The sequence below is a fragment of the Puma concolor genome, chromosome E3 (assembly GCF_028749965.1).
Source record: "Puma concolor isolate L17-30 chromosome E3, mPumCon1.1.hap2, whole genome shotgun sequence".
In the NCBI taxonomy this organism is placed as follows: Eukaryota; Metazoa; Chordata; class Mammalia; order Carnivora; family Felidae; genus Puma; species Puma concolor.
Genome location: NC_141682.1, coordinates 19,228,298 through 19,250,748, shown reverse-complemented (window position 1 = coordinate 19,250,748; position 22,451 = coordinate 19,228,298). Strand labels below are relative to the sequence as shown.

The 22,451-nt window shown below is 58.4% G+C and overlaps 4 protein-coding genes across 8 annotated transcripts; all 4 read left to right on the top strand.

Annotated features, from left to right (window-relative positions):
• The first annotated feature begins 75 nt into the window (after window positions 1-75).
• MAPK3 (mitogen-activated protein kinase 3) lies at window positions 76-6,292 on the top strand. 2 transcript variants are annotated; one of them, XM_086692471.1, is made up of 9 exons: window positions 76-245; window positions 1,293-1,475; window positions 2,957-3,146; window positions 3,329-3,445; window positions 3,731-3,845; window positions 4,215-4,346; window positions 4,514-4,623; window positions 4,717-4,871; window positions 5,693-6,292. In XM_086692471.1, exons 1-8 carry the CDS (start codon window positions 76-78, stop codon window positions 4,837-4,839), a joined length of 1,140 nt encoding a protein of 379 aa, XP_086548597.1. In that variant the 3' UTR covers window positions 4,840-4,871; window positions 5,693-6,292. The 2 variants fall into 2 exon arrangements, with proteins under 2 accessions (XP_086548597.1, XP_086548596.1); XM_086692470.1 differs by having other exon boundaries at window positions 4,514-4,871.
• A 139-nt stretch (window positions 6,293-6,431) lies between these two features.
• GDPD3 (glycerophosphodiester phosphodiesterase domain containing 3) lies at window positions 6,432-12,189 on the top strand. Of its 3 annotated transcripts, XM_025920496.2 has the most exons (10): window positions 6,896-7,111; window positions 7,361-7,403; window positions 7,616-7,751; window positions 7,845-7,890; window positions 8,026-8,144; window positions 8,234-8,323; window positions 8,671-8,804; window positions 10,132-10,191; window positions 10,293-10,344; window positions 11,992-12,189. In XM_025920496.2, the coding sequence occupies exons 1-10, from the start codon at window positions 6,973-6,975 to the stop codon at window positions 12,127-12,129; spliced, it is 957 nt and encodes a 318-aa protein (XP_025776281.1). In that variant the 5' UTR covers window positions 6,896-6,972; the 3' UTR covers window positions 12,130-12,189. The 3 variants fall into 3 exon arrangements, with proteins under 3 accessions (XP_086548594.1, XP_086548595.1, XP_025776281.1); XM_086692468.1 differs by lacking the exon at window positions 10,132-10,191 and having other exon boundaries at window positions 6,432-7,111; XM_086692469.1 differs by lacking the exons at window positions 10,132-10,191; window positions 10,293-10,344 and having other exon boundaries at window positions 6,432-7,111.
• Window positions 12,190-13,436: 1,247 nt separating this feature from the next.
• Window positions 13,437-17,089, top strand: YPEL3 (yippee like 3). The gene is made up of 5 exons (XM_025919958.2): window positions 13,437-13,592; window positions 14,295-14,477; window positions 14,570-14,613; window positions 14,830-14,938; window positions 16,605-17,089. Exons 2-5 carry the CDS (start codon window positions 14,361-14,363, stop codon window positions 16,692-16,694), a joined length of 360 nt encoding a protein of 119 aa, XP_025775743.2. The 5' UTR covers window positions 13,437-13,592; window positions 14,295-14,360; the 3' UTR covers window positions 16,695-17,089.
• A 112-nt stretch (window positions 17,090-17,201) lies between these two features.
• On the top strand, window positions 17,202-22,413 carry TBX6 (T-box transcription factor 6). 2 transcript variants are annotated; one of them, XM_025920508.2, is made up of 8 exons: window positions 17,202-18,360; window positions 18,443-18,677; window positions 19,572-19,839; window positions 19,918-20,064; window positions 20,141-20,211; window positions 21,362-21,435; window positions 21,520-21,703; window positions 21,785-22,413. In XM_025920508.2, exons 1-8 carry the CDS (start codon window positions 18,243-18,245, stop codon window positions 21,996-21,998), a joined length of 1,311 nt encoding a protein of 436 aa, XP_025776293.1. In that variant the 5' UTR covers window positions 17,202-18,242; the 3' UTR covers window positions 21,999-22,413. The 2 variants fall into 2 exon arrangements, with proteins under 2 accessions (XP_025776293.1, XP_086548592.1); XM_086692466.1 differs by having other exon boundaries at window positions 19,572-20,064.
• Window positions 22,414-22,451: the final 38 nt, after the last annotated feature.

Sequence of the window (22,451 nt, the reverse complement as noted above, 5' to 3'; positions counted from 1 at the left end):
GGGCGGGAAGGGGCGGGGCCTCGGGCGGGGCCGCCGGGGGGAGGCGGGCGGGCCGGCGGGAGGGGAGGAGTGGAGATGGCGGCGGCGGCGGCTCAGGGGGGCGGGGGCGGGGAGCCCGGGGGAGCTGATGGGGTCGGCCCGGGGGTCTCGGGGGAGGTGGAGGTAGTGAAGGGGCAGCCGTTCGACGTGGGCCCGCGCTACACGCAGCTGCAGTACATCGGCGAGGGCGCGTACGGCATGGTCAGGTGAGGGGGCGTTCCGGGGGGAGGGGGCTCCTGAGGATGGGGGACCGGGAGGGATGCCGAGGGCCTTCTGGGCCGGGGAGACTCCCAGGGTCCTGAGGAGGCGGGGGCTTTCGGGAGGCTGGGGGGAGTCCCACGGAGGGGGCCTTGGGCTGCTTTCTGGGGGAGCGGCGCTGCGTACGTTCTAATGGGAGGGGGCTTGGAGGCCGCAGAAGCGCCCATTCCGTTGTGAGAGGAGGGGCATCTGAGTGTACGTGGGGGAGCTGTGGGGCCCTCGGGGACCCTACGGACTCGGGGAGAGGCGGAGAAACTAAGTATTCTTGGGGAGGTGATATCGTCAGCGAAGAGCGAGCGAAGGACCCTACTCTGGGGAGAGGATGCCTTGGATTCTCCCAGTAAGGCCTGCCAAAGAGTTTGGGAGAGAAGAGCGGAGCTCAGGGCTGGACAGGGTGGGGCAGGCCTTTGGGCCTGGGGCCAGGGGCCCAGTGAGCCATGAGGGGTCCAGGAGTGCCCGCTTGCAACTTTTAGGAGGGATCTGTGAGCTCTCTCATCCCCACTGTGTGCTCTGGGCCTTTGTTCATCTGGGAAGAGCTCTCCTGCCCAGGTGCCTCGCCCTAACACCCGTGTCTGTCTCAGCCCTTCTTTCCGGTCTCTCCTATGACTCCCTCCTTCTCACTGTGTGTGCCTCACTGTACATCCTCCACTCACGTCCCACCCCCTGGACCTGTCTTGGGTTGAGGGAGCCCATCCTGGATAGGGGAGGATGAGAGGTCAGGGCACCTAGAATGGACAGGATTGAGGCAAGGGGAAGTCAGTGAGCGGTCAGTCTCTTCCTCTGTTTGTGAAGTCACTGAAGGGCTGCCTGGCTGGTCCCCAGCTTTCTCCCTGGAGATCCCAGGCCTTCACAGCAGGAAGGAACCAGCATTGTTTACGACTTGGCCAGAATCCTCTTTTGCTCCCTCCCCTCCCTGCTCAGGCCTGGGTGGGGCCCCCAGGCCTGTACTCCCCCTATGTAAGGCCACACCGACAGCATCTCTCTGGCCCCCTCAGCTCAGCTTATGACCACGTGCGCAAGACTCGCGTGGCCATCAAGAAAATCAGCCCCTTCGAGCATCAGACCTATTGCCAGCGCACACTGCGGGAGATCCAGATCTTGCTGCGCTTCCGCCATGAGAACGTCATTGGCATCCGGGACATTCTGCGGGCGCCCACCCTGGAAGCCATGAGGGATGTGTATCCTTCACCTTGGCCAGATGGCTGGCCCGGCATGGCCTCAGAGCTGGGCTGGGAGAACGTTGGCTTTCTTTCTGTTTCCTTCTTCCCTGCCACACTCCAAAACAAACCCAGTAAATGAAACTTTCCAGCAGAAAAGAGGCCACAGAGTGTAAGACGACTCGGAGGCCCGAGGTGGATCCTGGCCTGCGGCAGACAGGCTGTGTGGCCTTGGGCAAGTCTGTTCTCCATGCTCTGCCTCATTTGGAGGGGAGGGAGGGGAGGGCTGGGCTCTATGGGAGCTTTGTCTTTTGACATCTGCAGTTCTGTGACGTGATCCAGCCTCTGCCCACAGTCAGTTCTTGTTTAACAGACGATGATTCTTTTCTCTCTGGGTCCTCAGACGGGAAGGAAGGCAGGAAGGAAGAGAACTGCCCCTTTTTTGAGGGCCTACTATGAGTCAAGTGCAGTGCATACCCAGTACTTTGACATTTCTGGTTCTACCTCCCAACTGCTGTATGAGATGGGTCATCAGCTCCATTTCAAAGATGAGGAAACTGAGCCTCAGAAAGCCTAAAATCAAGTGCTACCCTTGCTGCCTCCTACCCTCCCCCAGATGAGAACTGTCCTTCTTTCTCTGGGACTTCCTGCTCAGAGCCTCACCCCAGTCACCTGTGGACTTGCACTTTGCCCAGGGAGGGACAGCCTTGCCTTTGTTGCCCTTCCCCCCACCCCCACATTGCTTTCCTAGCTCGCTGTCCACTTCCTGCCAGGCTCTGTTGTTAGCAGCTTGTAGCACCCATCACCTCTCCCCACCCAACCCACCCCCGGTTAGTCCCAGTTCCCCACTCAAATGTGGGGATTTGCGCTGCACTGTCTGCAGCCCCCACCACAAGCTGTGGGCAGGAAACCTCCACAGTCACCCCCAGCTTGCTGTGTGACCTTAAATCAGGCACTGCATCTTGCTGGGCCTCTTTGTCTCTTAAAACAGCAGGATTGATCCACATGTTTTCAGAAGGCCCTTTTGAGGCTGATTCTAAAAGACAGTCCTGAGGGTCATCTCGCTGAATCTTCATAACTACTCTCTGAAGAACCGTTCTTTCCCCTATTTTACAGATAAGGAATTAGAGGTGCAGCCAGGTTGAGGTCATAAGGCCAATGAGCAGTGGCATGGGGGTTTCAGACACCGGCAGGACAACTCCAGAGCATTGCTCTTGACTGTGAAGCTCTCCCGCCTCCTGCAGTTTATTATCCCCGTTTTCCCAGGAGGGAAACTGAGGCTACAGAATTGAAATACTTCTGCTCAGCGCTCCCAGCTGAGATGCGGCAGGGGGCCCGAGCCCAACTGCTGAGTCTGGGCCTTGTCCAGCTCGTGATAAGGGCTGGCAGATCTTTCGAGTCCTAGCTGGAAGGGGACGTAGAGCCTAGTCACCAGAGCCTGTTCTTCTTAACCAAATATCTCCTGCTGCCCCCACGTGGGGGGTCTCCGGTGCCATCTTCAGCTACATTGTGCAGGACCTGATGGAGACAGACCTGTACAAGTTGCTCAAAAGCCAGCAGCTGAGCAACGACCACATTTGCTACTTCCTCTACCAGATCCTGCGGGGCCTCAAGTATATCCACTCAGCCAACGTGCTCCACCGGGATTTAAAGCCCTCTAACCTGCTCATCAACACCACCTGCGACCTTAAGGTCAGAGGATTAGGTACCTGTCCCTTCTTCCCATGGGTCTGGGGCTTCCAGGCGGCCATTCCGGCCCGCTTGAGTAGAACATCGCAAGCAGAGGGAACATTGTGGGCAGAGGCGTGGTGAGGTGACCGCTTGGGCCTTGGAGGCCTTAGGCACCGAGCTTAGCAGCCTGGGTTGGCTTCCAGATCTGTGATTTTGGCCTGGCCCGGATTGCCGATCCTGAGCATGACCACACTGGCTTCCTGACAGAATATGTGGCCACACGCTGGTACCGGGCTCCAGAAATCATGCTTAACTCCAAGGTAAAGGGGCCACCCGTGCCTGAGGGAAAGGGACCAGGTTCCAGAGAGCTCTAGAGCCACCTCTGAGCCAGGCATGACCCCTAGATACAGGAAGTCTGCCCCCAGGCCTAGTCACATGACTCTGGTGCTTAGGCTCTGGAAAGAAGCTGAGCATTAACTCCTCCAGGCCTGTGCCCTCTGCCTCCGTGGCTGGTATTAAGTCTAGACTGGAGTCGTGGCTTGGCCCAAATAGCAGGGCCCTGCTGAAGCTGGCCTAGGAGCCCACTACTTTCTCCTCCTCCCCAGGGCTACACCAAGTCCATCGACATCTGGTCTGTGGGCTGCATTCTGGCTGAGATGCTCTCCAACAGGCCCATCTTCCCTGGCAAGCACTACCTGGACCAGCTCAACCACATTCTGGGTGAGGGGGGCCTGGCCAGCTGAGTGGGGGTGGGGGGAGATTAGTGGGAGGTGAGATTTCTTTATAGTTCAGGTACCACCACATGTGGAGCCCCTACAGCATCTCACAGTATTTCGATGAGATACAGGTACTATCCCCATTCGATAGATGGGAAAAGCAAGGCTACAGCCCACACTTAGGAAGTGCTAACATCAGAATTTGAACATAACGACTGCCCAAATCCAGATCCCTTGCCCTTCATCACCATAGTATTGGCTGAGAGATTAACTGTCAGGGCCTAGAGCTCGATGGTGGGGACTCTAGTTTCTCTAGTTTCTGTTCCCAGAAGGGAGAGGAGAACTCTCAAAAAGGCACCTGCCTTACCCACAGGGATCCTGGGCTCCCCATCCCAGGAGGACTTGAATTGTATCATCAACATGAAGGCCCGAAACTACCTACAGTCTCTGCCCTCCAAGACCAAGGTGGCCTGGGCCAAGCTTTTTCCCAAGTCAGATGCCAAAGGTGAGAGAGACATGGGGGTCGGTATGGGGTAAAAACACAGTGCAGAGGAGGGAACATGAGCCAAGCTCCTGGCTGAGTAGACAGAAACCTGGGTATGAGAAGCAAAGCAATGCTTCTGGGAACTCTTCCAGCCTCCCTTTTGACCCCTGACTCTTGCCCTTATCTAGCCCTTGATCTGCTAGACCGGATGTTGACCTTTAACCCCAACAAACGGATCACAGTGGAGGAAGCACTGGCTCACCCCTACCTGGAGCAGTACTACGACCCCACGGATGAGGTGGGCCAGCCACCAGCAACAGGGCTGGTGGGTGGATGGATGGGTAGGCGACCCTCAGTACCCAGCCTGAGCCTGACTTCTTTACTACCCCAGCCAGTGGCCGAGGAGCCTTTCACCTTTGACATGGAGCTGGATGATCTACCCAAGGAGCGGCTGAAGGAGCTCATCTTCCAGGAGACAGCCCGCTTCCAGCCTGGGGCACTGGAGGCCCCCTAAACTGGACAGACACCTCTGCAGTTTGAGGCCTGGTGAGTGCTCCCCACAGCCCACGCACAGATTCAGCCTACGCCAGTGCTCCCGGCACGCCTCCATATAGTCACAAGCTTGTTCACGCCAATGAGGCATGTGCATGGTGGCCACAGAAAGGCTAGAGCCTGCCCGGGCCACAGACCTGGGGGCCACAGGTTCTTTACATCCATCTTCCTTTCCCCTAGTCCCAAAGTCTCCCCCCTGGGCAACACCCTGCACCCTCCAGCCCCCTCAGGGACCTCAGGCCCCTCTCTCCCATCTGAGGGACAGCCAGAGCTCGGCTCTCCTGGTATGGGCAGAGAGGCAGGTGGGGCAGTAATTGCTTTGGGAGGAGCCAGCACCCGGCCTGACCCAGATGCCAGGCTTCCTCACACCTGGTGCCCGGGTCAGCGGTTTGCACACCCACCCACGCAGGGCTCCTTCCTCGAGTCTCCTTTCCACCTTTCCTGCGAGCCGCAGCTTGATGGAAGGAAGGCACACACACCTGGGCTCAGATTCCAGCCCTGCCCCTTAGTAAGAGCAGTGTGATGTTGTGCAAGATACCTCACTTGTCGGTGCCTCAGTTTCCTGGGGAGAGCCCTGATGATGAGAGCAAACATAGGGCACTAATCATTGGTCCGAGAGGCTTATGTGTATTAACGCATTCAGCCCTCCAGCTGTCCCTTGAGATAGGCACCGATGTTATCCTCATTCGCAGTCAAGGAAAACAAGACACATCCCAGTCAGCCGTGAGGAACAAATGAGGGGACTTGAGGTCAGGGCTCTGGCAGGTCATCTGGTGGGTGCTAATGGCTCCTTTCCTGCCTGCCTTTCTGTTTAGGCCCTGCCTCCTGCCTGCCCCTCCCCTGCTGGACTGTTAGAAAATGGACACTGTGCCCCGCCCAGACCCCCCCCCGGCAGACCGGGTCAGGGCGGAGGGCGGGCCTGGCCACCTTCCCTGATTTTGCTCTGGCCTCCTGCTTCAGGCAGGCCAAGGTTCCCTCCGCCCCACCCCCCTGTCCCTCCCAGGACCTGAGGGGCTTAGGTGGCCCCCCACGCAAACTACCCTCTGCAGCTTGCCTTTGTCTACCCCGGCTATCCCAGTCTCTGGTAGTTCTGGAATGGAAGGGCTCTGGCTGTCCCAGGACCTCCTGAAGGGCAGTGAGGGGATGGGGGACGCTGAGTAAGGGACTCAGGGCAAGCCCTGACCCACTAAAACCCCGCCCCATTTTCCCCGAAGGAATATTCCTGAGGCTCAAGGGCTAGTATCCCTGAGGAGCAGGGCCCAGGCCGAAACCCCCTCCCCCAAAGCTGCCACATCTAACACCCCCTGCTGCCTGTGTGTGTGGGCGAACAGAAGTGGGGCTGGGGGCACGAGGAGAGCCTGGTGCCCCTGCCCACCCCTGTGCCTGTATCTAATATATAAAGATAGAAACGTGTATATGATGGCCCTGGCTCTGTCTGTATCCGCCGATGCCCTACCCTAACCATTACTTTGAGGACTGACTCGCCTGCCCAGCCCCTTCCCAGCGGGGTGGCTTTCCCCAGTCCTGGTGCTCCTTGGCTCCCCGGGTGGCCAGGGTTGAAGATGGGAGTGTAAGGAGCGCCAGACTCCTGGACAGAGTGGGGTCAATTTTCCCCTTAGTCACTGTTCTCTCCCCTCCCAAATGGCCTCCCATCTCGCTGGCTGGGGTGATTCGGGGGTGACTCAGGGACATCCTACACACCCCTGGATTCTCTGGAAATGGCAAGGGGTGGTGTGCTGTATACCCCGGCCACCAGCACCCATGGGAGGGGGGAAGGTTGTAGCAGACCCAGCGCTTGGGGTGGGGGTGGGGGTTGTTTCCCCAGCATGGCCGAGGAGAGAGGGGTGCTGGGGTCCGTGGAGGATCTAGAGGCGTGAGAGCCAGAGCTGCCGGGCACCTCTCCTGCCTGTACCCCCTCCCCGGCTGAGCCCTGCAGCCTGGCCCCAGGCCAAGAGCCGGCTCAGCAGGTCCCAGGGGTGTGGTGGCTACCAGCGGTGGAGCCAGCCTACGCTGGCCAGGCAATCAGCAGAGGCAGCACAGTCCATCAGGAGCAGCCGAGTGTGTGGCAGCGGGAGCCCAGAGAGGCAGCGTGACCATGAGCTCTCTGCTCTCCTACGCCCTGCCCGCCCTGGGCAGCTATGCCATGCTGTCCATCTTCTTCCTGCGCCGGCCTCGCCTGCTGCACACACCCTGGGCTCCAGTCTTCCTGCCACGCCTGGGGGCCCACCGAGCAGGTACGCTGGGCGGCGGTTGGGCGGGAGGATGGTGATGGTGACTGCTGAGGGTGGAGTAAGGACAGCAAGGTGCCAGCAAGGGTGGACGGCAGTGGGGGAGGTCCAAGCAGCGGGCTGTCAGGAAGAGGGCAGAGCCTGAGGTAGGAGAGCGGGATGGCAGGGAAGGACGTGGAAGGGGGAAGAAGAGGCAGGGGTGAGGGGAGAGGAGGGAGGCCAGGCTCCTGGGACCCACCCAGCTGCCCCACACAGGATCTGGAGAACTACTGGAGAACACCATGGAGGCCATGGAGAAGTGAGTGCACCTGCCAGCTGTGAGCTGCGAGACACCAGGAGGCGCCACTCACTTCCTAGTCTGAGTGACCGGGGCCCTCTGGAGGTGTGCAGTGCACAGCCTGCCCATCCTGCCGTGAACTCTGGCCCACGCTCCCCTAAACCTCCCCGCTGTCCTGTGGTTTGTCCTGTTCCTTCCCCCGGGCCTCTCCGCACTGACCTTCACTCCCACAGCTCCCTGGCCCAGCGATCAGACTTCCTGGAGCTTGACTGCCAGTTGACACGAGATGGCGTGGTGGTGGTATCTCACGACAAGAACCTGTCCCGCCAGTCAGGGGTGAATAGGGACGTGAGCAGCCTGGACTTTGAGGTGGGCCTTGCCCCAGCACCCCCCTCACTCTACCCAGAGAGCCACGGTGCCTCCACGCGTGCCCCCTGGTGACGTGCTCCCTCTTCTCCCCAGGAGCTGCCCCTCTACAAGGAGGAGCTGGAGGTCTACTTCTCACCAGGTGAGAGTGTGACCTCACAAGTGGGGTCCTGGCCTCAACCTCCTGCCCTCCCTTCTCCTCTGGGACTGGTCCCCCTCCCCCTGGGCTCCCACCCCGCCCATCCCCCTCTGATCCCTCTTGCCACAACACACCCAGGTCGCTTTGCACACGGGTCGGACCGGCACATGGTGAGTCTGGAGGACGTGTTCCAGAGGTTCCCTCGGATGCCCATGAGCGTGGAGGTCAAAGAGGAAAACGAAGAGCTCATTAACAAGGTGGTGCTGCTGCGGGGCTGGGGTGGGAAGGGACCCGGGGCTGGAGAGAGGCCTGACTCCCCTTCACCTCTTCCTTCTCCTCCTCCCAGATAGCAGGCCTGGTGAGGCACTTTGACCGAAATGAAATCACTGTCTGGGCCACGGAGAAGAGCTCGGTCATGAAGAAGTGCAGGGCTGCTGTGAGTCCCTGCTCCCTCCCTGCTCCAGCGACCCCTTCTCCCAGGCGCTGGAGGCTCCAGGGGCCTAGGCTGGACAGGTGTGGGGTGTTGTGGAGGAACCAGCCCTGAGCAGAGTCTCAAAGGGTAGGATGCCGAGAGGAGAGGGGTGGGGACAGGGGGAGCACAGGCATTGCTGCTGGAGACCCAGAGGGTGCGGTCAGGCCTGAACGCTGGGCCGACATACAGCTCCGATCCCGCAGGTGGTGGACCTTCCTGAATGTCCAGCGCTGTTTCCCCTGCAGCCTAAGTCCCCTTTCTGCTTTCCTGGGAGCAGACTGACCCTCTTCTCCCTTCCCCTTGCCTCCCAGAACCCCGAGATGCCGTTCTCCTTCACCATCGGCCGAGCTATCTGGTTGTTACTGCTCTATTACCTGGGGTTGCTGCCCTTTGCATCCATCCCGGAGAGGTTTTTCTTCTGCTTCCTGCCCACCATCATCAATAGGTACCTGCAAGGTCCCTGCCTGCCTTCTACATCCTCCCCCAGGCCCCCAGATGCTTTTGTCCTCAAATAAACTCCCCCCACTTCAAGCCCCACTACATGGGGTCCCCAGCTCCCTGGCCACCCTCAAGGATCCCCCCAGGGTCCCCTGAAGAGAAGGATTTTCAGGAGCATTTATGAATACTGAGGAGCCAGGAGGCTTCCTCTTCGAACCCTTTGAAATTCTATGCAAATGTGTGTTGATGTGGATGGGTTTGAGGACAGAGTATTCATGTATTCATCCATTTCATCCAACAAATATTTATTGAATGTCTCCTCTGTTCTGGGCACAGTGACACTAGTAAATAAACCCAGTGTGAGTGGACTAAGGCCCTCGGTGAGCTTATAGTCTGGCTGGGAGACAGATATCAATCAATTATAGTATTCTCTGATTCTCAAAAGGAAAAGCAAGTTTTTTCCTGCTGGGAGAGTGGGATTAACAAAGCAACAGCTGGGTAAAGTATCAGAAATGTGGATACTTCACCAGCTCTGAAGCCTGGCCCCTCCCTTCCCTTTCTGAGAACTCTGTGGCAGCTCCTAGGCTTCCTTCTCCCCTATGTTATCCTGAGGGAAGCTCTCAGCCAGCCCCCACAATCTCTTGCTACAAAGACATCATTAGACTACTGAACTTTGTGTACAGACCTTCTCATACAGTGTTTGCAAAGTGTTTTCACATCCTTTGGTTGGTTAGAGCTTTATCTGTGCAACCCAGAAGGTACTAGAATCATGACACCGCCCCCTCAGTACCCATGGAGAATCTGAGGCTCAGAGAGGTTCTGTAATTTGCTCAAGGCCACACAGCTAGAAGCGCAGGGCCTGGGTTTGTCTGGGTCTGACCCCAAAACCTGTGCTGGGACATTGTAAAGGGCCTCTAAAGTCATCCCCGAAGCGGGCCAATCATGGGCAAGTAGCCGACTCACTGGAGTATTGTCTGGTCACAAGAAGCTGGTCGGGCCCAACCAGGGGACCTTTAGATTGTGCATCTAGCTTGAGAATCAAGCTGGGTTCTGGTCTTGGCCCTGACCCCACCACAGATTTGCTGCGACACCTTGGGCAAGTCACTTTAGCTCTCCAAAACTGAGTTACCTCCTCTGTACAACAGCGAGGGAGGGCACACTCTCAAAGTATGGAGGCACAGATGTGCACATAGAAGAATCTCACTAAACAACAGGTGACTTTTTCATACGGGCTTCTAGAGGCGCCAGGGTAACACCGGTCAGGGGTCACTACCACCCCACTCCTGTGACAGAGTGAGACGCAGGGGGCTGATCATGATTCCACCTCTCTGCAGGACCTACTTCCCATTTTCCTGCTCTGGGCTGAACCAGCTGGCAGCCGTGATTTCCAAATGGTGAGGGGGTGAGGATGCTGGATGGCGTGTCCCCGTGGAGACCTGCCGCTGCCCTTCTTAGTCCCCTCTCATCGTGGCCTTTGCCACCCTCTCCCCACTAGGTTAATCATGAGGAAAAGTCTGATCCACCATCTGGAGCAGCGAGGAGTGCAGGTGAGGCTTGACCACCACGCCCTCAGCAAGTGGGTGATTCACAGTGTGGGCCTAGCACAGCGTTCCAGTGAACAGCTCTGCTACCGATTAACCGGGTCCCCTGGGCAGGTCACCTTCGGAGTCTCAGTCTCTTGATTTGTGAAATGGGGGTGATGGTACATTTAACTGGTACCTAGTAATGGCTTGACAAGTGTAGCCATTATCATTGAACCTACTGTCCTGATTCCTGAGGAGGGGGTGAGTGGGGCTGGGGAAAAAAACCGGCCCGGCCCCTCCCCTCCCCTGAGCATCCACTTTGATCATTTAATTAGCAAACCTTTGTTGAGAATGGACTACCTTCCAGGCACTGTGGTACCAGGGGCGGAGCAGGGAGTCAAATCAGGGGCAGAGGAAGGAAACGGGCACTCACAGGCACCAAGTGGACAGAGAGGAAACAGCGCCGTGGTCTGTGGGGTCACAGGAGGCCCTCTGGAAGAAATGAGGAGCTGGCTCGCACGGAGGGGGAAAGGAGAGCATCTCAGGCAGGCTCAGCCTGTGGGAAAGCTGCGGGGAGCAAGAGGCCACGGCGGAAGGAGGAGGAGCTGAGAGAGGTGCCACCAGGCCGCGGTGTGTGGCGAGGGGAGCTGGAGGAGGCGGCCTGGGCTGAGGCAGGCGGCCTGTGAACCTCAGTAAGGAACCTGGACTTCAGCCTGGAGGAGGGGAAGCTTTGGAGGGCCTGAAGCAGGGCAGAGACCCGATCCAGTGGAGTCTGGGATTAAGGGTCACTCTGGCCACCGATGCGGAGAAGCGATCATGGGCGCCAGTGTAGGAGCAGAGAATCCCGGGAGGCAGATGCCGTCGCTGACTGGTCCTGGGCTGAGGCGTCAGCAGTGGGATGGGTGGACCAGCTGGCTGACGGGCCAGCAGCACTCCACAGCGCCGAGGTGGGGGTGAGTGAGGCATGGGGAGGACGCGCCTCTTTCAGATTAGCACCTCCACAGCGCCTCCACTCTGTGGGCCTTCACCACGACTCTGGAGGTTGGCCCATCGTTCCCATTTGTCACGTTAAGAAACCGAAAGGTCCGGTGACTTGCCCAGGGTACAGACACCATCTCTACCTACCGCCACGCCCACGAGAGAGGATTCAGGCGGCAGGACAGACACAGAGCAGCAGCAGATTCAGGCAGGCCTGGAGACCTCACAGCCGGCTTTCCAGGGGAGGGGGAACAAAATGCTCTGATTTGAGCAATAGACGATTTATTTCCCTGGTTGTGCATCCTCTCACCTTGTCCGATTTCAGGCCACCAACGTGAAGTCACTGAGCACAGAGTTGGGTAGTATTTCCACCTTACACATTCAGCAGATGCGAACAACCGCCAGAGCGTAGGTAACAGTAAAATGTAGTAAAATCATTAGGAAGTGATGAGTTTTGAGTATTTATTACCTTCGTTTTTAAAGTAATTTATTGAATTACACGTTTATATAATTTAATATTTAATAATGGCTGTGTTTAATAACCAGTTTGCAAAAAAATCCGGACTAACAATCCACTCCAGCATCCCACTGCTGGGAGGTCTCCGCAGAGGAGGAGAGCTCCCACCATCTGGATTCAAGGGGAAACTCCAGGTAAAGTTGTTTGAAACTATGAGCCCCTCCCTCCCCACGCAGGTGGTCTTTTGGTGCCTTAATGAAGAGTCGGATTTTGAAGTGGCCTATGGCCTGGGGGCCAGTGGCGTCATGACAGATTACCCCACAGCCCTGAGGAGCTACCTGGACAACCATGGAGGAGCTGCCCAGGCCTCCTAACAGCCCGCAGGCCCTCACCCTCTCCTCTATTTCTCTTCTTCAATAAATATTTTCTTTTCAGTCATGTGGTGGTGTTTGGGGGGCATGGGTGGGAGGAGGTCCTAGCAGACTGCAGAGGGCAACTTAGGGCAGAAGAGGCCAGCCTAGGGCCAGAGTCTGGGGCCCTAACCACCTTGACCCACTGGTTCCACCACATTCCAGGCCCAGTAATGCCACACCCTGTGCCAACCTGGCCTCCACTCTCCTCAGGAATGTCCCTTGCAGGAAGGAGCAAGGCTCCTGCCCCTTCAGGGCCACAGGTTCCATTCTCTTGAGGCTATGAAGAGCCTTAAGACACAGGCACAGGACAAGGGACTTCATCCGCTCTTGGCGCCGCAGATGGTGGACATGGCCTCAGAGGCTGAGTTTAGGGTTTGCTCATCTGCTGCTTCAGCCTTTCCAACCTTCACTTCCAGATCTACTCCAGAAGTTCCCCAAACTCCTCAACCCTCTCCAACCCTAGAACCTTATGCATTGAACGAATCACATGGTTCACAAACCTTTGTTGACTACTCTAGGCCAGGCTAGGTACTGGGGCCACTGCAGGGAACAAGACAAAGTCTCCTAGGGCAGACGCACACATTTTCCCCTTCAGAGACATGTGAGAAGCCCACAGCAGACCCCTAACTCAGCCTGCAGAGGCAGGGGCATCAGAGGAGGCTGCCTGGAAGAGGTGATGCTCAGCAGTAGGAACTGGCTTGTTCCCAGGCTCCGGCTCCCAGAGATCTAACACAGACGGACGGGCACCGTTAGCTCTTCCGTTCCAAGAGCCTGTCCCGGGTGCTATGGCAAAGACGGTGGAATCGGACCAAAGTGAGAATTCCAACTTTGCCTCTTCCCGGCTGGATAACCTCGGGAGCGTAGCTAGACCTCTTTGACCTCTGTTCCCTGTAAAATGGGGAACAAAAGCTGCCTCATAGGATTGCTGCGGGGATTAAGAGAGTGGGGCACCGGGTGGTTAAATGCAGATAATTATGGCTATTATCTCCCCGGGGACGTGCGTCCAGACACCTAACCCCGAGCCCGGTCTGGCACCGCAGATCCTCGCCCCTTCAAGGACCGCGGGAGGCCAGAAGGGCGACGAGACCCGGGCCGCGGGGCTGTCTGGCTGGCTTGCGGGCCGCAGCCGCATTTCCGGGCCGGCCGGAGCCCGGAGCAGGGGGAAGGGCAGCTGAGGCCTGCGCTGGCCGCGGTGTGACGCGCCCCCTCATTTGCATGCGGCGCGCCGATTGGCCACGGCGGCCGCCGGGACCAGAGGCCGGCCCCCTCCCCCTCCCGCCGCAGCGGCGGCAGCAGCTGGTCTCGGTGTAAACAAGTCGCGGCGGCTGCGAACCCGGGCCGGGGGGGACGGCGCCCACCAGGAGCGCCCCCCACTCCCAGGCCAGGCCACCTCGGCGGACCGGGCCCCCGCGCGCCCAGGCGAGGTGAGGCCCGCATCGTCAGGGCTGCGTGTCGCCCCGAGCCCCCGCCCCGCCAGCGAGGACTGCCCCCTTCCCCCGGCGTCCGCCCCCCACCCCCGCGCCCCAGGTGAGCCCCGGGGTCTCAGGTAAGGCTCCGCGATGCAGGTAAGAGCCCCTCGGCATAGACAGGGCCTCTGCGCCCCCCACCCCCCCGCCCCAGGTAAGAGCCCCTCCCCTCCTAGGTGACCCTCCACCTTCAGTGAGGGCCTCTGCCTCTTCCAGGTGAGGGACCCTCTCCCCAGGTGAACTCCCTTGTACCTCAAGTGGAGCTGCTAACCCCCCACCCCGCCCCGCCCCGCCCTTGGCAGTTCAGGTGAGGTCCTAAGGACCCTCCAGCTCCTAACCCCTCCATACTCCCCCTAAATGAGAACTGACAGCTCATCCAAGCCAGAGCCCCTTCCTCCAGCTTCAACTGCCAGGTCCGCAGGGGTGAGGCCGGAATTAGATGCGTGACTCACCTCAGGCTTCTCCAAGCCTCAGTTTCCCCGTGATGCAACTTGAGGCCTCCTCAGTGAGTCAAAACTGAGCCGGTTCCGGCCCCTGGAGAAGCTGCTGCCTCTGGGGAGAGGAGACAGCAGCCAAGTGTGACGGAGAGAGTCCCCATGGCCCTGGGTGTGCCCGCGTATGTGTGGCCCTGGTCCTGACAGCCCACTCCCTCCCCGGCAGGCACTGGGCTCCCTCTGCTCCCCGTGGGCCGCTCCCCGGGTGGGGCCACTGCCCCCGGCCCCCGCCATGGTGCGTATTTCAAAGCCCAAGACGTTTCAGGCCTACTTGGATGATTGTCACCGGAGGTATAGCTGTGCCCACTGCCGCGCTCACCTGGCCAACCACGACGACCTCATCTCCAAGGTAACCAGGTCCCAGTTGGAGGCGAGAGGGGCTACCTGGCAGCTCTCCCACCAATGGCCCTGACTCCCTTCCTTTCTCCCTCCACCCTTTAGTCCTTCCAGGGCAGTCAGGGGCGTGCCTACCTCTTCAACTCTGTGTGAGTATTTGGTCCCCCTTCTTTCTTTCCCTGACCTCTGTTGTGACCTGTGACCCCTGGCATCGTGCTGAGACTCCCAGAGTCCCCTGATTCAGGTTGGAAGCTGATGTGATCGCCCTTCTCTTGGATGCTAAGAACAGACACAGTTGGATACAAGCTAGCGGGGGGCTTTGTGATGGCGGGACCCTCCCTGGGACTGCCCCCATGTCCCTGCAGGGTGAACGTGGGCTGCGGGCCAGCCGAGGAACGGGTACTGCTGACAGGCCTCCATGCTGTGGCTGACATCCACTGCGAGAACTGCAAGACGACTTTGGGCTGGAAATATGTGAGTCCGTGACCCCTGACCCCAGGCAAGCCTTTGACCCAACCTCACTTCACCTCCTCCTCACAAGCAGTCATCTGGTAACCTTCCGGAGTGTACAGGCCCAGCTCACTCAAGTCAGACTGTCTTTTCATCCCCTGACCATGCCCTCTTCTGTCACATCTTGCAAGGGCTTTTAGAATTTTTCTCTCCCATCCCTCACGTGCACATGCGTCCCATTTTAGAGATGAGGCGATCAGCAGAATGACCATTTATTGAATGCTTACGTGCCACGCGTTGTTATGTGCTTGGCATATATTATCTCATTTCATTGTTACAACAATCCTGTGGGTAGAGTCTGTAATTATCTCCACTTTACAGAAGAAAGGAAGGCCCAGAGATGGTAGGTAACTTTCCCAAGGTCACACCACGGGTAAGGAACAGAACAGGTACCAGAGTCCTGGTTGCGTGTTTTGTTGTCTGTCTGTTTTTAACTCCAGATCCTCGGCCACCGGCTTCCATTGTCATTCAGAGGTTCAGAGAAGTTGCCCCAGACCCCACAGTGACATGGAACTTGGGTCCATGAACTTCCTTTTCACTGCCCTCATGGCCACAGCTGCTATCCGGGGTCTGATTTCACTACCTGAGTCTCATTTCCTTATCTGGCTGTGGAGGATGAAGCCACCACCTGGCACCCAAAATTGTCATGGGGATCAGATTAGATGCAGCAAAAAAAGATGCTCTTGGGAAACTGTAGGGGACATGGTTGGTTCCTCAGGCTTCACTTGGAGTTTTGGTGCCTCTGAGAGGTGGATGCCCCCAGCAGAGGCAGGCATCCTGCCCTCATGTGAGTTCACCCCTGGCCTTGCCACAGATTTGTGCTTTGTGTCCCCGGACAGGTGGCTCAGCCTCTCTGGACCTCTGTAAAATAAAGAGATGGCTGGGGCGCCTGGGTGGCGCAGTCGGTTGGGCGTCCGACTTCAGCCAGGTCACGATCTCGCGGTCCGTGAGTTCGAGCCCCGCGTCGGGCTCTGGGCTGATGGCTCGGAGCCTGGAGCCTGTTTCCGATTCTGTGTCTCCCTCTCTCTCTGCCCCTCCCCCGTTCATGCTCTGTCTCTCTCTGTCCCCAAAATAAATAAACGTTGAAAAAAAAAAATTTAAAAAAAAAAAAAAAAAAAAGAGATGGCCTAATCCAGATGTCAAAAACTCAAGGGTTTGCAGGGCCAAGCGCATACTGTGGCTCTGCAAAAGAGGCACCATAGATCTGGGGTAGTGGGGGAGGAGGGTCTGTAGCAAACTGGTGTAAGCATGGCCTGCCTATATCCTAGTATTTTTAAGTTATTTTTACTAAACTCTCTGATGGCCAAATAAAACACCTGCATAGGCCAAAATTGCCCTTCAGGCTACCAGTTTGTAATCCCCGGATCTTTTAGAAACTTCCATATCCTCTCTGTTGGAGCCAACATTAGTACTTAAAAAGTACCGGTGATTCAGAGAGCTCTGTCTGTCCCATTAGTGAGAAACCTGGCTCTGTCATTTACCAGCTGTGTGTCTTGTGGGCAGGTGGTTTGGCTTCTCTGCATGACAGTTTCCTTATATGTAAAATGGGGCCAGTCATATCTATTCCCCAACCCGATCCCTTTTGGTAAAGCCCTTGCTCCAGAGATGCCGTCCTCTCCCCTCTTTTCAGGAACAGGCCTTCGAGAGCAGCCAGAAGTACAAAGAGGGGAAGTACATCATTGAACTCAACCACATGATCAAAGACAACGGCTGGGACTGACCCCTGCTCCTGCCGCATGTGGCTCGAGCCCGGCCTGACCGCCAGGGGGCGCCACTGGCTTCCCTCCACGAGAAGGGAGCTCTGGACCCTCAGGGCTCCTGCAGAGGACGGATCCAGCTCCTGTACATATATTTTATTGCATGCACTGTGACCTTGGGGGGAGCTCAGAAGGAGGACGACACCCCCGCACTTCCCTGCGATCTGGCTGGCTTGGATCTCGTTTTTAACCCCTTCCTGCCCCGCCTGCCCTATAGATATGGCCTGTGTGCTGCTCTCCTGCCCCCAGTGCACCGTCTGCCCTGTGAACTTCTCCCACCGGGCCCCTTTTACCCCACGCGTGTCTGCTCCCCTTGTTCTGTAGCGTTTGTACATAATAAAACAATGGAGTGGAGACAGCCCCAGGCTCACGTGGAATCCGGGAAAGGGGGACTCAAATGCAGATTCCTTCCTCCGTCGACCTGTTCTTTTCTGGGCCCCCACACGGCATGAAGTAGGCACTGCGGTCAAAGCTGGGAGTCTGCCCTCCGGAGACTCAGCCATCTGAGACCCGGGACCGATCTCACTGTCCGTGCAGATTCCCGAGCCCACTCTGGCTCCCTAGGCCTTGACCTCGGCTGATCTGCGCCTTCTCAGCTTTAGCGTTTTGCCGCCGCCTAGGGGCGAGCTCTCCTGGGAGGCAACCGCGCAGCCGGCTTCACCGCCCCTCTCGCCGCCACTACAACTTCCAGCGGCCCCAGCCGCGTCCATCCGTCTCCTCCGCACCGAGTCTCGGCGCTGCGCCTGCTGGGAAGCGTAGTTCCGAGGGTTCCCCAGCGCGGGACCTTCTGGGAAACCCAGGCGCCAGCCGTCAGTGGCTGTCGAGCGGTGGGTGCTTCGGCACCTCGGAGACTCGGCGGAGGGTGGAGGTTTTTCAGAATGGGAACCAGGAAGGACTACAGGGTTCAGGCCTCGGCTGCGGAGTCCTCGAGGTCCCCAGTGCCCCGCGTAACAATAAGCTCAGGCCGCGTCCCTCCAGCCCTGCTCTTTCCCTCAGGTCATGCTTCATCCCTTCCAAGCTCTGGCCTCCAAGTGAAGGGGGATGGGGGGGGGGGGGTCACCTGCTAGAAAAGTGTGGGGCGCCAAGGTCTGCCCCGGGACTCTATGGACTCCATCCCAGGGTCCAGGCCCCGCCCCTCAGTAGCTTATCCCTAGCCGGGGCTCCCCCCGTGGGAACGGGGACCAGCTGGCCGGAAGCGCCAAACTGCGTCCCTGTCGAGCCCCGGGGATCAATCAGGCCGAGGAGTTAATTATGTAATGAGGGGGCAGGGGGTCGGGGCTAATGAAGCCTGGGGTGGGGGGAGAGAAGGGGAGGGTACCCAGGTATCCGGCCCCCTCTTGGACCCCTTCCAGGCCCCAGGGGTCTCCACCCAGCCCAACTCCAGGGCCCCAAATAGGGGAGGGGCTGTGATCCTGGGTCTGGAAGGGGCTGAGCTGTGAGCTATAAAGGGGGCATCTCTCAGCACCCGGGGACTCTAGGCAGCGTGACCTGAGGCCAGACAGGACTACTCCATGTACCATCCACGAGAGTTGTACCCCTCCCTGGGGACAGGCTACCGCCTTGGGCCCCCCCAGCCGGGAGCAGATTCCAGCTTCCCTCCTGCTCTGGCAGAGGGCTACCGCTACCCTGGTGAGCATGGGAGCCATCTCCGGTGTAGAGGCCGTGGGGGGCTGTGGCCCTCTGCTGGCTCTCATTCCTCCCCCATCTCCAGATCTGGACACTCCCAAATTGGATTGCTTCCTCTCCGGGATTGAGGCTGCTCCCTGCACCTTGGCCGCTCCCCCACCCCTGCCCCCGCTGCCCCCAGCCCTGGGCACTGAGCCGGCCCCCCCAGCCCCAGACGCCCTTCATTCGCTCCCTGGAGTCAGCCTGAGCCTGGAGAACCGGGAGCTGTGGAAAGAGTTCAATTCCGTGGGAACAGAGATGATCATCACCAAAGCTGGGAGGTGAGGGGCTGGGCCAGGGTCAAAGGGCCCAGTGTGCTCCTGGTGGGGGTCTTTTGGGAAAGGCAGAGTTCCTGGTGAAGGGGCTAGGTTTGGGGGTTCCTAGAGGGTCTAGAGCGCTGCCTAAGTTCAGGGTGTGATTGTGGCCTGGGTCACAGGTTACTCTACGGCGGGATCAGGGGTCATTCTGTGGCAAAGGTCAAGGGTCAGTCTGTGGAATCTGTAGCTGGTTTAAGGACCAACCTACGGCAAGGGTCCTAGGTCAGTCTGGGCCTGGGTCAGAAAGTCTGGCTGGGTTATAGTATAATTCATATGTGGCCCAGATCAGGGGTCAGTCTGTGACTGGAGCCAGGGTTCAGACTACGATTGGGGTCAAGGGCCAGCCAGTGACCAGCATTCAGAGAAATCTGGCCAGGATCAGGGTCAGTATGTGACTAGGTCTGGGGTTGCCCTGGAGGCATGGCGTGTGGCCTGTGAGCCAGGAGCTCGGGCCTGAGCCTGGTAAGTCCTCGGTCCCACTGAAGGCAGGACACTGTTTTCCTGAAGCAGGTGTGTCCAGCAGTGTAGACTGTGGTGCTGGAGACTAGGTGAGGAGACCAGAGTGGGGAGCGGTAGGCTCTTGGCAAGACTTTAGGGACAGAAGCGTGTCACCACTGCTTCTGCAGATGGAGTTTGAGGGCTTAGGAGTCCAGAGTCTGGCTCTGCTCCTAATCTGTGTGACCCTGGTCAGATCACCTGTCTGTCCCGTCACTTCCGGCTCAAAGACCCTGCCCTCTGGATTCTAATTCCACCTCTCTCAACGTTTCTCTGACGAAACTGGGTGAGCGCCGGTGGTGGCTGCGCCCACCCCTGGCCGGCGGGTCGCGCCAGGCCTCTCCCATCCCCTCCCCTGTCCAGGCGCATGTTCCCTGCTTGCCGAATATCAGTCACTGGGCTGGACCCCGAGGCCCGCTACCTGTTTCTCCTGGATGTGGTTCCAGTGGATGGGGCTCGCTACCGCTGGCAGGGCCGGCGCTGGGAGCCCAGTGGCAAGGCCGAGCCCCGCCTGCCTGACCGCGTCTACATTCACCCTGACTCTCCTGCCACCGGTGCCCACTGGATGCGGCAGCCCGTGTCTTTCCATCGTGTCAAGCTCACCAACAGCACGCTGGACCCCCATGGCCATGTGAGGCCCTGGCTGGGACAGGCTGGGGGTTGGGGGTGGGACCCCGGGCGGGGAGTCATCTCGTTTCTTCCCTCTCAGCTGATCTTGCACTCCATGCACAAGTACCAGCCCCGCATACACCTGGTGCGGGCAGCCCAGCTTTGCAGCCAACACTGGGGGGGCGTTGCCTCCTTCCGCTTCCCCGAGACCACATTCATCTCTGTGACAGCCTATCAGAACCCCCGGGTAAGTGACCCTGCTGGAGGGGGTGGGGGGCCCCACCCAGGCCGTGGGAGCTCTGACTCCGCATGTGTGTCCCCAGATCACACAACTGAAGATCGCAGCCAATCCCTTTGCCAAGGGCTTCCGGGAGAATGGCAGAAACTGTAAGAGGTGGGCATTGCTCATTCATTCACTCCTTCCTTCAGCAAACGTCTATGGACGGCCCACTGTGTGTCTGGCACTGTGCTGGAAGCCAGGAACACAACAGTAAGGAAAAACACTTATTCGCTCGATGATCCCACAGATACTTGTCTTAGCACCTGCTGTGTGCCGGGCACAGTTCCAGGCACTGGAGATCCATCATGAAGAAAAGAAATGAAGCCCCTGCCCTTATGGGACTGACACTCTAGTGGGCAGAGTAGACAAGTAAACACGAGAAATAAATAAAATATAATGTGTTAGGGATAAGTTCTGAAGAGGAAAGAAAGAAAGGAAAACAGGAAAGACTGGAGTGGGGTATTTATTAGATTAGAAGCCTGTTCCGGGTCCTGAAGGAAGTATGGGAGGAAAAAGTCCTGAAGGAAGTGGATATCTGAGGAACAGCGTGCCAAGAAGTGGGAACAGCATGGGCAAGGGTCCTGAGGTAGGAGCACACCTGCGGTGCGGCTGGAATGGAAGAGGCGAAGAGGCAAGTGAGAGGCAAAGAGGAGCCAGGCTTTGTTGGACAGTGAAGGTTTATTTAGGACTTTGGCTTCTGTTCTGAGTGGAGCTCTCTCAGTCGAGCTGTTCTTTGCCCTCAAGGGGTGTACAGTCAGGCAGAAGAGACAGCCGTTAATCAAAGGGTCACCCTAACAAATATACAGCAGAACAGTTGACAGATGCTATGAGGGTGGTGGTGTAGTGCCGTGGGAAGTCGGAGGACTTCCTTGAGGACGTGAGACAAGAGCGTGAACTGAGCCAGGGATGAGCTGAACAGGTGAGCAGGGGCAGATGAGAGGATTCCAGAGGATGGCTGCCAGGCAGCCGGTGATGGGGAGGTGGCCTCAGCCCATGCCCTGGCCTTCTAGCTTGGGAAGGAGTTTCCCAAATGCAATGAAGGCAATAGGAAACCACTGGAAAGGTTTAAGTGGAAGATACTTTGCCCTTTCTAGTCCCTTAATTCTCTGGCCTTGAGTTCCTTCATCTGTAAAATGGGTATAATAATGGCACCTCCCTAACAAGGTCCCTGGGAGGGTGAAAGGCCTGGCACCTGGTAAGTGCCATTATTACCATCATCATCATCATCACTATCATCATCATCATCATTGTCACTGTCCTCTAGGGAGCGAGATGCCCGTGTGAAGAGGAAACTGAGGGGCCCAGAGCCAGTGGCCACAGAGACCTATGGGAGTGGAGGTGAGCGTAGTCTCAATAGTGATGGGGGCCAGTCCTCAGATGCTGTTCCTCCTTAGCCCGACCTCTCTCTTCTGCCTTCCCCAGATGCACCAGGGGGCCCCTGTGATTCCACACTGGGGGGGGATGTCCGTGAGTCAGATCCCGAGCAGGCCCCAGCCCCCCGCGAAGCGGCCCAGGCCCCGGCTCCTCCGTGTGGCGGCTCCAGTGCTGAAGCCTACCTTCTGCACCCTGCCGCTTTCCACGGGGCTCCCAGTCACCTTCCAACCAGGCGAGTGGGACGAGGGCGGAGTTGGGCTGTTTCAGGTCGGGGAGCCCTGCATCCTGTCCTGACACCTCCTCTTTACTTCAGGAACCCCAGCTTCCCTGAGGCTGCGGACTCAGGGCGCCCGGCCCCCTACTCGGCCGCATTCCTGGAGCTGCAGCCTGGGCCCGGGGGCTCAGGATACCCAGCAGCTGCACCCCCAGCCCCCTTCGCCTCGCACTTCCTCCAGGGGGGCCCCTTCCCCCTTCCCTACCCCGGCCCTGGGGCTTACCTGGACGTGGGCTCCAAACCTATGTACTGAGCTGTTGCTGGGCCCCTCTGCCTCCCTCCCTGTCCTCGGTCCCAGACCTCCGCTGCCCTTCCCCCAGGCCTGCAGCCCCATCACTTCCACTGGCCCCATCCCCCACACCAAATGGCGGCCCGGGGGGCCTCCCCCACCCCACTTCACACTTTGATTTCACTCCCACCCACCCTGGCTTCAAAGCTCTGGCTAAGCTGCTGGGAGTCCAGCTGGGGCCAGCTTCCCCTTCCAGGCTCTCACCTCGGTGTGAATGGAGGGAGGCTCTGCCTGGCCAAATGGGGCCACTGCCCAGCACCCCCTCCTCCTGGGCCTCAGCCTTGGGCTCTGCAAGTTCTACCCCCTCGCCCCAGGACAACCCACACCAGTTTGTTCTCAGGACCAGAGTATTTTTGTTAATAAAACTCAAAAGACCTCAGTGCTCTGGAAACATTGGCTAATGGTGTTTAGCCCTGG

Excerpts from the sequence above, each read along its gene's own strand:
- MAPK3 (XM_086692470.1), top strand. The coding sequence starts at position 76 with ATGGCGGCGGCGGCGGCTCAGGGGGGCGGGGGCGGGGAGCCCGGGGGA. Across the intron at positions 3,147-3,328 it reads ACACCACCTGCGACCTTAAG|ATCTGTGATTTTGGCCTGGC; the intron begins GTCAGAGGATTA and ends GTTGGCTTCCAG. Across the intron at positions 4,347-4,513 it reads TCCCAAGTCAGATGCCAAAG|CCCTTGATCTGCTAGACCGG; the intron begins GTGAGAGAGACA and ends GCCCTTATCTAG.
- GDPD3 (XM_025920496.2), top strand. The coding sequence starts at position 6,973 with ATGAGCTCTCTGCTCTCCTACGCCCTGCCCGCCCTGGGCAGCTATGCC. Across the intron at positions 7,891-8,025 it reads GGAGGTCTACTTCTCACCAG|GTCGCTTTGCACACGGGTCG; the intron begins GTGAGAGTGTGA and ends CAACACACCCAG. Across the intron at positions 8,145-8,233 it reads ACGAAGAGCTCATTAACAAG|ATAGCAGGCCTGGTGAGGCA; the intron begins GTGGTGCTGCTG and ends TCCTCCTCCCAG.
- YPEL3 (XM_025919958.2), top strand. The coding sequence starts at position 14,361 with ATGGTGCGTATTTCAAAGCCCAAGACGTTTCAGGCCTACTTGGATGAT. Across the intron at positions 14,478-14,569 it reads ACGACGACCTCATCTCCAAG|TCCTTCCAGGGCAGTCAGGG; the intron begins GTAACCAGGTCC and ends TCCACCCTTTAG. Across the intron at positions 14,939-16,604 it reads CGACTTTGGGCTGGAAATAT|GAACAGGCCTTCGAGAGCAG; the intron begins GTGAGTCCGTGA and ends CCCTCTTTTCAG.
- TBX6 (XM_086692466.1), top strand. The coding sequence starts at position 18,243 with ATGTACCATCCACGAGAGTTGTACCCCTCCCTGGGGACAGGCTACCGC. Across the intron at positions 20,065-20,140 it reads CAGCCTATCAGAACCCCCGG|ATCACACAACTGAAGATCGC; the intron begins GTAAGTGACCCT and ends GTGTGTCCCCAG. Across the intron at positions 21,436-21,519 it reads AGAGACCTATGGGAGTGGAG|ATGCACCAGGGGGCCCCTGT; the intron begins GTGAGCGTAGTC and ends TGCCTTCCCCAG.